The 12,707-nt window shown below is 55.1% G+C and overlaps 1 protein-coding gene across 2 annotated transcripts in view; it reads left to right on the top strand.

Moving 5' to 3' along the window:
- Nucleotides 1-1,107: 1,107 nt before the first annotated feature.
- Nucleotides 1,108-12,707, top strand: part of ADCY3 (adenylate cyclase 3) — a 101,727-nt gene continuing 90,127 nt past the window's right edge. For both annotated transcript variants that reach the window (XM_003270583.3, XM_030799623.1), the window contains exons 1-2: nt 1,108-1,361; nt 1,855-2,726. In XM_003270583.3, the coding sequence (XP_003270631.2) occupies nt 2,052-2,726 (675 nt within the window). In that variant the 5' untranslated portion in view covers nt 1,108-1,361; nt 1,855-2,051. The remainder of the gene's footprint in view (nt 1,362-1,854; nt 2,727-12,707) is intronic.

Here is a 12,707-nt window from a genome sequence, read left to right as displayed (position 1 = left end):
GTCCCTTTTGTCCCAAAACATTCTATCTCTCTCCTCTTCCTTTATTTAAATTCCCAAAGCCTGTAGTTGATCTTAGCACGGTGTTCTGTCAAATGCAAGGAAAATAATTTATACTATGGCGTAAGAGACTGATAGGTTTAACTATTCAAAGGAGCATGCGCATCTTTAAGGGAGAGTTTGTGAACTTAAACACAGCTGAAATGGGTAGAGTGTGCACGGGAAATCTCTTCGAAGCATGGTCTCAGGAACTCTTCCAGTTCCACGTGTGCGGTGTCCACCGGGCCACCGCCACCCCCCTCCTGTGAGCAGGACAGGGCTCCGCTGCCGGGCCCCTCTGCGGAAAGCTCAGGCCCGGCGCTCCGAAGTCTGGGCTCCCGGGGTGGGCGGGGATACTTAGGCCCCACGCGCCCCGCGGCGGAGCGGTCCCCAAACCTGAGCCCTGGCCTCTGCCGGCCCGGAAGGAAGCCGCGGCGGAGGAGGGGGCGGCGGAGGAGGGGGCGGCGGGGTACCCCGAGCGCGCCTCACCTGCGGGCGGGCGCGTCTCGGGCTCCCATCCTCCTAGACCGGGCCTGCTCGCTGGAAGGCGTGGATTCGCCCCAGCTCTGCCGCCTGCCGCCCACGCCCACGCCCGCGCTTCCACGCGGCCATCGCCCCAGCCCGCCGCCCGCGCCGGATCGGGGGCCGCTCGGGCCCCTCCAGCTCTCGCCCGCGCGGGTCCCGGGACCGCCGCCCGGCGCCTCCCCCGCCGCCCCACTCCGGAACGCGCCGCCGAGAGGGCGGTGACTGGGGCGAGGGAGGGGCCGCCCCGCCCGCCTCCCGCCTCCCGGGGCCTGGAGCGCGCGTGGCCCCGGAGCCACCGGCGCCGCGCGGGGAATAGCTGTGCAGCACGCCGAGCCCGGACTCGGCTGGCTCGGCTCGGCGCGGGCGGGCGAAAGGATGCTGGCGGGCTTCCCCGGGCTCGGCCCGCGCTCCCGCCGGGGAGGGCCCCGCGCGCGCCCCTAGCCGCCGCCGCCGCCGCGGGTGCAGGGGAGGGGTCCGGAGAGCGGCGCTCGCCGCCGCCCGCGCCTGCCGGCCCCCGCACGGCCCCGGCCCCCGAGCCTCAGCCCCCGGATCTCCCAGCCTTCGTCGCCGCCGCCTCTTTCCTCCTGCGGCCGGGCGCCCGCGGATGCTGAGGGGCAGCCCTGCGCCTCTCCCGGTCGGATCCCGGGCCTGACGGCGGGAGATCGCGCTCCGGCCGGGCCCCGCGGCGCTGGAGGGGCGGCACGGCTCTGTGGGAAGCAGCCCTCGGGCGCGCCGAGCTCTCCCGCCCCAGCCCGCGCGGGGACCGTCCCGGAGCACGCGGTGGCCGAGTTCCCGCACAGGTAAACGCAAGGGTAGGGCCAGGCTTCCGGGGGGAAGACAGCGCCCCGAGCGTGGGAAGGGGGCCGGAACGGAGCCCGAGTCTCCAAGGGCTTGGTGGAAAAAGGAAGTAAACAGAAGGAAGGCTCAGGAATCCCCAGGATAGTCCTGGTTTCTTTCCGGCACATTTTATTTCCAGCTTCTAAGGACTGGGCCTGGAGGGAATTTAGGTGAGGAAGTCAGGGACTGAGAAAGAGATGGCAGAGAGAAACCGGCTACCAGGGATGGAGAGGCGGCTAGGCCCTTCCACAAGCCAGGGACAGGAAATTGAGTGTCTGGCGTGGACAGGACTAAGTGTGCGTGCGGTGGGCGGTGGTGTGAGCCGGGGGTGGCAGGGAAGGCCCTGGATTGGGAGGCTCTTGCGGCAGAGATCCTTTTATGAGGGTTAGGGCGGGTCATGGGGAAACCGCAAGGTAGGAGGGAAGAGGTGTTTCTACTCAGCAATGCCCTTTTCAGTTCTAGCTGATCAGTGCTACCTGTGCCCTGGAAACCCGCTCTGCGTTCCTGCTGGAGGTGGCCTCCCCTCCGCACCAGCCAAGAAGAGGCCCTCAGCCCTCCCCAGGTCTCAGAGAGCCCTGAGAGGAGGCCCAGTCCAGAGCTCTTCCTCCGTTCCCAGTCCACTTCTCTAGGGCCAGTAGCAGACGCCAGCCAGGATGCCGAGGAACCAGGGCTTCTCCGAGCCCGAATACTCGGCCGAGTACTCAGCCGAGTACTCCGTCAGCCTGCCCTCCGACCCTGACCGCCGGGTGGGCCGGACCCATGAAATCTCGGTCCGGAACTCGGGCTCCTGCCTGTGCCTGCCTCGCTTCATGCGGCTGACCTTCGTGCCGGAGTCCTTGGAGAACCTCTACCAGACCTACTTCAAAAGGCAGCGCCACGAGACCCTGCTGGTGCTGGTGGTCTTTGCAGCCCTCTTTGACTGCTACGTGGTGGTGATGTGTGCTGTGGTCTTCTCCAGCCACAAGCTGGCTCCCCTCGCCATGGCTGGAATTGGACTGGTGTTGGACATCATCCTCTTCGTGCTCTGCAAAAAGGGGCTGCTCCCGGACCGGGTCACCCGCAGAGTGGTGCCCTACGTGCTGTGGCTGCTCATAACCGCCCAGATCTTCTCCTACCTGGGCCTGAACTTCGCGCCTACCCACGCGGCTAGTGACACGGTGGGCTGGCAGGTGTTCTTTGTCTTCTCCTTCTTCATCACGCTGCCCCTCAGCCTCAGCCCCATCGTGATCATCTCCGTGGTCTCCTGTGTGGTGCACACGTTGGTCCTGGGGGTCACCGTGGCCCAGCAGCAGCAAGAGGAGCTGAAGGGGATGCAGCTACTGCGGGAGGTGAGTCCTGCCCACGGTCCCCCCGCAGCATCCTCTCCAGCAGCTCTCACTGACTTGGGACCTGTTGGAGTTGCTCTTTGCTTTGCCTTTGAGTCAAAATGTGTCCTGGGGGCCTCCGGGGCTCTCACCTCGCTCCCTAGTCCCTGCCTTTGCACCCCTGTGCCATTGCCTGGAGTCTGCCTGTGCTTGGCCCCAGGGAAAGGAGGATGTCAGGGCATTGGGCCTCAGGGCCACTCTTCACCTGTGCCCAGTCTAAGTGTGTGACAGGAAGGCCCACTCAGGCCTGGTCTTGAGGCAGCATTGTCCTGGCCATTCCCTGTCAGTGACCCTGGCAAGGAGGACCTCCCGTGGGAAGAGGGCTCCTCGATTCCCATCTCTCCCCAGCACTGACTAGCTGTGTGGACTCAGTGCCCCTTTGTCAAATGGGGATAACATCTGCCCTGCCTGCATGACACGGTTGTTGTCAGGATTGCAGGAGATGTGGGGGAAAGCGCATTAGGATACGGGAAGGGCTGCATAGAGGGAAGACGCAGTTGTCGTATTTCCTGCCTCTGGGAGCTCGGGGTTCCTGGAGAGTTCTATGAAGTGGAGAATGGTGGTCTCCCCACTGAAGGTGTGGTGTGGGGATGCAAATGGGGACAGTCATGCCGGCCACTGTGATGTAGGGTCTCCTGGTCCTAAAGCACGAATTCTGCTGGTCCTGGAGCACGCGTTCTACTGGAAGGGGTGGAATTTCGGCCTCAGCTTAACTATTATAGTATTGTGTTCCCACCAAGTGCCAGGCCCTCAGGGGCTGCAGAGACCAGGAGACCTGAGGGACAGTAGGCAGTGTGTGTCCCTGGGGAGCCAGCAAGCCGGTGACCAGAGAATGAGGCAGAGATGTCTGCATCTGGGTTTGGTGCCCAGCCTGCCAGCCTCGTGCCAATGATGGTCAAGAGAGGCTCCCCCACTTCCTGCCCCTGCAGTGCTCTGTCTGGTAGAGATGTCTTAACTCCCACGCCAGCTCTGTTCTGTGGTTAGTGGGGCTGGGGTAGAGTCAGCTCTGAAGCGGTGACCTTCTGGGTGTCAGGAGAGGCAGGGCGTGCCCAGAATCCTTGCTGACTGACGTGAGCCTCTAGCAGCCATGGAGGTCAGTGCCTGGGCCCTGGAGATCAGGTGCTATGTGCAGGCCCAGGATGGACAGACAGAATCTTCCACTCCTCTGCTAATTTCTCCACTCATGCCTCATCCTGCTGATTTGTTCTAGAAATGGGTAGAGGATGTTAACATAGGCAGGGCCTGGCGGGGCATCTAGTCCAGACTCCCCATTTTACAGAGGAGGAAACAGAGATGGGTGATAACTGGTTCACTGTCACCCAGCACTTTGGTGGCAGAAACAGGACAGGAGCCCAGGCACTGACCCCCAGCCCAGGGCTCATTTGTGTATGTTCCATGGAGCACTGAGAGCTGCCTGAGAGCAAGGAGCTTTGCTTCCCACCCCACCTCCTGGGCACAGTGGCTGTGTGCTGCCCTGCTGTCCCCGCCCCAAATCTCTGTAGAGGGGGCTGTGAGTTTCTGGTCATCGACTAGGTGGAAACACCAGTCATGTCTCTTCAGGCCATGCATTAGCCAGTCCCAGGTTCTTTTTTTTTTGAGACGGAGTCTCGCTCTGTTGCCAGGCTGGAGTGCAATGGCGCGATCTCAACTCACTGCAAACTCCGCCTTCCAGGTTCAAGCTATTCTTCTGCCTTAGCCTCCCAAGTAGCTGAGATTACAGGCACGCGCCTCCACACCTGGCTAATTTTTATATTTTTAGTAGAGACAAGATTTCACCATGTTAGCCAGGATAGTCTTGATCTCTTGACCTCGTAATCCGCTCGCCTCAGCCTCCCAAAGTGCTGGGATTACAGGCGTGAGCCACTGCGCCTGGGCGTCCCAGGTTCTAAGGTCTAAGGTCTGAGGATGACTGGTCTCTCTAGCTCCATCTCCTCAGGTGGACAAGGAGCTTATTTTGAGGCTCCTGGAGCTTCCAGGGAAAAGGACTGAGAAGGTGTGGCCACAGGGCTGGGCCGGGGCCCGGGTGCCCCATCACGTGGCTACTCCGAGATCACTTCTAAACTCATGATTGTTCTCCTTTGGGTACTGCGAAGACATAAAACCCTAAAACTTAGAAAACAGAAAAAAAAAGAGATAGAGATCAAGAATAAAAATATTAGCATCCCGGGGGAGCCCGACCTTGGCATGGAAGCAGTGCCTGGGAGGCAGCTTTGGGAACAGAGCAGGAGGGGCAGAGAGCTCTCAAGGTCCGATTGGGAGCCTGAGATCGAAGGCAGGAGGCCCCAGCTTACAGTGGGCTGTGTTCCAGAAGCTTCTGAGTCACTGGTTTGGGACTAATGTGACTTTTTAAAAGGTGCCTGGGTTCCCAGGCCCACCCACTAGAGTCTTCCTCAACTCACAGCATCCCGGCATTTGGCCTCTGAAGATGGTGGAAATGGGGCTGGGCATGGTGGCTCATGCCTGTAATCCCAGAACTTTGGGAGGCTGAGGCGGGCGGATCACCTGAGGTCAGGAGTTCAAGACCAGCCTAGCCAACATGGCAAAACCCCGTCTCTACTAAAAATACAAACATTAGCCAGGCGTGATGGGGCGCGCTTATAATCCCAGCTACACAGGAGATTGAGGCAGGAGAATCACTTGAACCTAGGAGGCAGAGGTTGCAGTGAGCCGAGATCACACCACTGCACTCCAGCCTGGGCGACAGAGCGATACTCCATCAAACAAAAACAAAAACAACAACAAAAAACACAAGCTGCAGCAGCCTGTGTTGCTGTGGGGAAAGACACCCGGGACAGCAGTCTCTCCTGAGCCGTGGAGTGAGGCGTCATTCATCTCCCCTGTTGCTGTTGCCTCCCGCGATGTGGGTCCCATCAAGGATCGGGGGCAAGGGCTGGAGGATAGGATGCAAGAACCAGGGGGCCAGGCCCCTTCTAGTCAGGGTAGGTCCCAGAACTTTCTCCAGACCCCAGGCACCGCCTTTCTCCTACCCATGTGCTTACCCTTGTCTTTCTCTCTCCCATCCCCTGTCGGCTCTGGCTGGGAACTCCCTTCAGGGTCGGTGGGGGATGAACGCAGTTTCCCAGTTCGAAATAGACACCTGGATTTCTGGGGTCTTGTGAGTTTTATGGTTTTGTTGCTGCTGTCACTGGCAGCATAAAGAAGCATTGCCAGTGTCAAAAGTCTTCTTCCTCTGCAGCCCTTATCCCCCCATGCCCACGCGTGGCTCTGTGGGGAAGGACGGAAGGTACACATGGGGCTGCTGGCAGCCTGAGAGGTCAGAGGCCAGCCAGACAACCTGTCCTGGGCTCCTCTCAGGAGGCCAGTGGGTGGGGTTCTGACAGGAAGAGCAGGTGATCAGGGAGTGTGGGATGGGGTGGGGCTGGGGCCCCACCAATGAGTTAATGAGTGAATATTGCCCAGCAGCATGGGCCTTGCAGCCTGCAAGGTCAGGGGATAAGGAGGGTGAGGCCATCTGACACTCAGGCTGTGCTGGGGTGGGGAGGATGTTCTGGGAGCCACCTTGGATGGGCAGGGACCTCGCCAATGGTTCTCATGACCCATCCTCTAGCCCCTGCCTGTCCCCCGTTCTTTTTTTTTTTTTGAGACAGAGTTTCATTCTTATTTCCGAGGCTGGAGTGCAATGGCACAGTCTTGGCTCACTGCAACCTCCTCCTCCTGGGTTCAAGTCATTCTCCTGCCTCAGCCTCCCAAGTACCTGGGATTACAGGTGGCCGCCACCACGCCTGGCTTTTTTTTTGTATTTCTAGTAGAGATAGGATTTTACCATGTTGGCCAGGCTGGTCTTGAACTCCTGACCTCAGGTAATCCGCCTGCCTTGGCCTCCCAAAGTGCTGGGATTACAGGCGTGAGCCACTGTCCAGAGGAGGAAACAGAGGACGAAACAGAGATGGGTGATAACTGGTTCACTGTCACCCAGCACTTTGGTGGCAGAAACAGGACGGGAGCCCAGGCATTGACTCCCAGCCCAGGGCTCATTTGTCTGTGCTCCATGGAGCACTGATTGCTGCTCCATGGGTCCCCCATCCCAGGAGGCAACACAGGCCCAGAGCAGCTGGAAGGGAGGACAGATGGATCAGGAGGAGCTGAGGCTGGCAGTGTTTGCCCATTTCGCTCCCCTGGCCTGGGTCCTGCCCCAGGACCTGTTATGGAATAACTTGCCCTTTACTGCCCTAAACTGCCCCTGGGCTGGGTGAGGAGGAAGGAGGGGGCTGGGCTCAGGACCAGGACCTGCAGGACCAGCAGCCAATGAGTGCGGACAATGGGGAAGGCAGCCAGGATGGTTGGGGGTGTTGGGGGGGGCGTGCCTTTAGCATTTGGCAGAGTAGGGACTAGCAACTGCTGACAAATATTTTGTACCCTTACTTCAGAGCAGAAAGGCTATTTGGGAGCAAATATCTCTCATGGAATGAAGAGCCTGTTAAGACCTTTTTCCACCAAGTAAAACATGAGGAAGCTGAGGATGTCCAGTTCCTTTCACACCTGCAAATTACACAGCAATCATTCACCTAGCGAAGGAACATTTGCTCCTAGGGGCTGGAGGGAGCTGCTGTAGGGAGGGTGAGATGAAGCTGAGGCTGTTGCATGCACCTCACCCCGTTTAATCCTGGATGTTACTGGCTCCATTTCACAGATGAGGGGACTGAGGCTTAGTGAGGTTGAGAGGAGGTAGTGGGGCTGGATTACAGGGGAGGGGTCACTGGTGAGTGAGAAAGGTGGGATGGGGGGCTTCCCCGAAAGCCTCTCTTTCTCTGGAACCCAGGCATCTGGGCCTCCTCCTCCTTTTCTGGCTGCCTTCAAATGTCTTTGCTAAGCAACGTGGCTGAACAGTGCCAAGAGATGGCAGTCCCTAAGGTATAAGAGGAGGCACCCCCTTCTCCCCATGGGAATTGGATGCAAAGAAGGGAGAAGCCCATGACGATGTTACCTGTGGGCACGTGGCCAGGAGTACGTGAGAAAGGCAGGGGGCTGAATCGGGACAGGAGCTGGTGTGGGGTGTGGTGGGCAGGAAGCAGCAGGCCTGGGGGCTTTCAGCCTTCAGGAAGCAGGCTGCGGGGAGAGGTGTGCAGGACACAGAGCAAGAGGAGGCAAACTCAAGCCAGTCCTGGTTCTTTGGCCCTGGGCTCCTCCATTGACCTGGGATGGGAAAGAAGCCGTCATCCCTCTGTGGAGAGTATGCAGATGGGCATCAGTGGAGGGTCCAGGGACCAGAACAATGATGACCTGCGTAGAAGGGGACTACAGGGCCATCAGATTCAACTGCATGTGAGGAGGAATAATCAGTCATTGAACATGTAAACAACTTTGCAGAAAATCAACCCCTCCATCCTTTCCCCGTCGCAGCTTTCCGTGGCCTTTTCTGACCCCGATCTGTGTGGAAACAGAGCTTTCCCAGTTTGTCATCATCATGCATATGCAATTTAGGCCCCACCTTTCATCCACATTATTTCCCTGACATTTTGCTGTGAACATTCGACTCCTCGTGTTTATCATTTTAAATCAGCGCTTTATAGTCAGCGAGTTTTTCTAGAGAGGAAACGGAAGCCCAGGGGTGGGTAACTGGGTAGTTTTATACCCGCATGCAGGCAGGCGCACACACACACACACACACACACACACACACACACACACACGCTCACTCCTGGGCTTGGTCTGCCCAGCCTTCTGGGTAAACCCTCCGTGAGATGGAATGACTGGGATGCCAGGGTTATTGGCATTCTGCAGTTTCTTCATAAACAAACAGCAAATCCCACGAGGGTGGTCTAATGCTGGATTAACATTCCAACACCACCCTCTGCCCCTGGCTGCCCCCCCCCCTCACATTCTTTTTGTTTTTTCTTTTTTTCTTTTTCTTCTTCCTTTTTTTTTTTCATATAGAGACAGAGTTTCCCCATGTTGCCCAGGCTGGGCTTGAACTCCTGAGCTCAGGCGGTTCACCCACCTCAGCCTCCTAAAGTGCTGGATTACAGGTGTGAGCCACCACGCCCAGCCATCACCAAATTACACATTCCACGGGTATGTGCTGTCACCAACACTGAGACTCAGAGACACATTGTGCGTAGGTCGAGGCCCATGAGCAGGGACAGTGAGGAGGTGGCTGTGTTTACTGAGCTCTTGCTCTGTTACAGTTTAGTGCCTTCTGGCAAGAGGCAAATATTTCCATTTTACAGATCAGGAAACTGAAATGGGTGATGACTGAAATGACTTGTCCAGGGCCACATAGCTAGTAAGAGGCAGAGCAGGATTGGAACCCAGGTCAGTAGGATTTTGGAGTTCCTTCTCATTGGAGTCATGAAAGAACCCATTAGGCGGTGACCAGTGGCTCATGCCTGGAATCCCAGCACTTTGGGAGGCTGAGGCAGGAATATCACTTGAGGCCAGGAGTTCAAGACCAGCCTAGGCAACATAATGAGACCCCATCTTCATACACACACACACACACACACACGTACACAACCACCAAAAAAAATTCAGCTGGGCTTGGTGGTGTGTGTGTGTGTTTTTTTTGTTTTGTTTTTTTGTTTTTTTTTTAGTCTGTCGCCCAGGCTAGAGTGCAATGACGCTATCTTGGTTCACTGCAGCCTCCACTTCCCAGGTTCAAGCAATTCTCCTGCCTCAGCCTCCCGAGTAGCTGGGATTTCAGGCACCCACCACCACGCCTGGCTAATTTTTTTTGTATTTTTAGTAGAGACGGGGTTTCGCCACAGACCAGGCTGGTCTCGAACTCCTGACCTCAGGTGATCCACCCGCCTCGGCCTACCAAAGTGCTGGGATTACAGGCATAAGCCACCGCGCCCAGCCTGATGGTGTGTGTCTTGTACAGGAGGCTGGGGAGGAGGATGGCTTGAGCCCAGGAGTTTGAAGTTACAGTGAGCTCTGATCATACCACCCCACTGCAGCCTGGGGAACAGTGAGACCCCATCTCAAAAAAAAAAGAACCCCTTAGATCTTCCCTCAGAGCCTGTTGAGATAGTTCCAACGGGGTTAGGGTTTTGGTTTCTCAACCCACAAGCATTAGAAGGAGCAATTTGGGGGATGAGGAGGTGTTCCTGGGGGCATCTTCAAGGAGCAGAGATGTCTGGGGTGTTGAGTGTTGCAACTAACAGCCCTCATATGCACCTTCTGTGGCTGTAGGAGGCGTTGTTACATTATAGGACAGCGTAGTAACTGATGTGCATAATGGTGACCAACTCATCAAGAAAATATTAAGGCCAGGCGCGGTGGCTCACACCTGTAATCCCAGCACTTTGGGAGGCCGAGGTGGGCGGATCACGAGGTGAGGAGATCGAGACCATCCTGGCCAACATGGTGAAACCCTATCTCTATTAAAATACAAAAAATCAGCCGGGCGTGGTGGTGCACGCCTGTAGTCCCAGCTACTCGGGAGGCTGAGGCAGGAGAATTGCTTGAACTCGGGAGGCAGAGAGTGCAGTGAGCTGCGATTGTGCCTGGTGACAGAGTGAGACTCCGTCTCACAAAAAAAAAAAAAAAAAGAAAAGAAAGGAAATATTAAATTACATTTAGCATAAAGTGGAGTGTAGTATCTAAAAACATTTTCCTCAGGAATGGATAACACAAGTTTGAACAAATAAGGATTATATTTGGAAATTCAGTAATGTGGGTTGGCTCATTACTTGGTGTTACTGAATATATGTCCATTTATTCACCATGTGTTTTAGTTATCCACTGCTGTGTAACAAACAGCCCCAAAATTTGGGGGCTTAAAAGAGTAACAGTTTAAACCTGGGCAACATGGCAAACTCTGTCTCTACAAACAGTACAAAAATCAGCCAGGCATGGTAGCATGTGCCAGTAGTCCCAGCCACTCAGAAGGCTGAGGTGGGAGGATTATGAGCCCCAGATGCTGCAATGAGCCATGATCGTGCCACTGCACTCCAGCCTGGGTGACAGAGCAAGACCGGTCTCAAAAAAGAAAAAACAAAAGAATGACAGTTTATTGTTTCTCATGATCCTGTGGGTTGACTGTTCAGCTGGGTGGTTTTTGTGCTTCACGTGGCATGGGCTGGGGTCACTCATTTGTCCACCTGCGCTGTTTCATTCACCTGCGGCATTCAGTTGCCAGCTGTGCTGGCAAGTTCTAAGAAGCCTTTACTCATGTCTGGAGCTTCAGAGCTCCTCCTCCTGACCTCTCCATGTAGCTGGCTTCCTCACAGCATGGTGGTGGTGGTCTCAGAGAAAGTGGAAGCTATCAGAGTTTTTAAAGGTTAGGCTCATCACTATCGGCTACAAGAAGTCAAAGCTAACTCAGATGCAAGAGGAAATTGATTCTATCTTTTGTGTTTGAGTAGCGTGTGTAAGGGAGGGAATGAATTGATAGCAGCTGTCTTCTGAGGCTGTCTGAGAAACCAGGAGGCACATGGGGAATGCTGGGGAGACTGAACTAATTAAAGCCTTGAGATTGGGTAGGGTCCAAAATACTCTGTGACCATAGAATGCTTCAAAAGTTAGAAATGTGGCCCAGAGCCCAGTGTTTTTAACTCCATCAAGGTATTGATTCTCTGTAGGATCCAATACATCATTTCTAAGATTTTTAGAAAGTTTCAGAAACTGCATTGTACAGAGAGAAATGGTGGGTCAGAATTCATCTGTATAGACTTTGCCTTGCCTTATTTGGGTGAAAAGTCATTCTCTGATCTTCTCAAGCATGCAGCAGCCCCTGTGTCCAGGACATTGCCCTAGGTGACAGGATGTATGACTTAATCATGGACCTCAGCACCATTCCTGCCCCTTTCTCTCCTCAGCTTAGGTTGGCAGCTTGGCTCTGATGTTTGTATTCCTTTCCCAGGAGGTGGAGATTTGCATGTGCACAAGCTTCAGAAACACCAGATAGGATTGGGTTTGCATTTAGGGGGATCATCTTGGTGGACCTGAATGAAGCCGACACCGTGCAGGAGGCTGGTGAGGGAGTCCAGGCCTGGCACCATGAGGGCCACCCACCAGGACGGAAGTGGGGGATGGAGAAGATGAGTTTGGTTTGAGGTGCCCATGGGACATCCAAGTGGAACTGTCAGATTATTCAGTGGAAAGTTATCGAACACCTTCTGTATACCAGACCTTGTACTCAAGATCTGGAGAAGAAAGGTCTAGAGTTGCAGATTTGAGAATCATCAGCATTTGAGTGGCACCTAAAACTGTAAGGAGGCTGAGGGATTGCCTGGGGAGAGTGTGTAGAATCAAAAGGGAAGGGGGCTTAGAATCCAACACGTGGAGCAGGCCGTTGTGTGCTGGGGGGTCCTCAGCATGGGACATCTGTAACCTGCCCCTGCTTCCTGCCAGGACCCATGATTGTCCCAGGTAGCCTGTGCTGGGTAGATCGGCCATTAGGAAGCATTAAGCAGTGTCTGTCTGATGGTGTTTTGCACGACTGATGCTCTTGCATTGGGGAGACTTAAGCCTAGCCAAGGTGGGGCCATGGTGCCAGGTGAGGGACTGCTTCCCATAGTTCTACCTGGCAAACAAGGGCACGGGAGTGTGACTGTGTTACCTGGTTGGGGAGGGGTGGATAATGTGTATAGAGGCACTTTAAACTACAAAGCACTGTGCAGATGCTAGTTATTTCTTTATTACATTTAATCTTGGCAGACCATCTCTGATCTTTGAACTATGAATGAATCAGACCAAGTTTCTTCATTATCCTTTTTTCATCCCTTTTCTGTGTAATCAACTAGCTCTTTTTCCTCATTGTGAAAGGATTACTGTTAAGAATATTTCAAATTATAAAATGCTGAATAATATTGCAGAATATTGTATTATTCCTTTTCTGTAGGGCATTTGTCTACTTTTTTTTTTTTTTTTTTTTTTTGAGACGGAGTTTCGCTCTTGTTGCCCAGGCTGGAGTGCAATCGTGCAATCTCAGCTCACCGCAACCTCTGCTTCCCAGGTTCAAGTGATTCTCCTGCCTCAGCC

Source organism: Nomascus leucogenys, chromosome 19, assembly GCF_006542625.1.
Source record: "Nomascus leucogenys isolate Asia chromosome 19, Asia_NLE_v1, whole genome shotgun sequence".
NCBI classification, from domain to species: domain Eukaryota; kingdom Metazoa; phylum Chordata; class Mammalia; order Primates; family Hylobatidae; genus Nomascus; species Nomascus leucogenys.
This window is presented reverse-complemented; position numbering and strand designations above follow the sequence as displayed.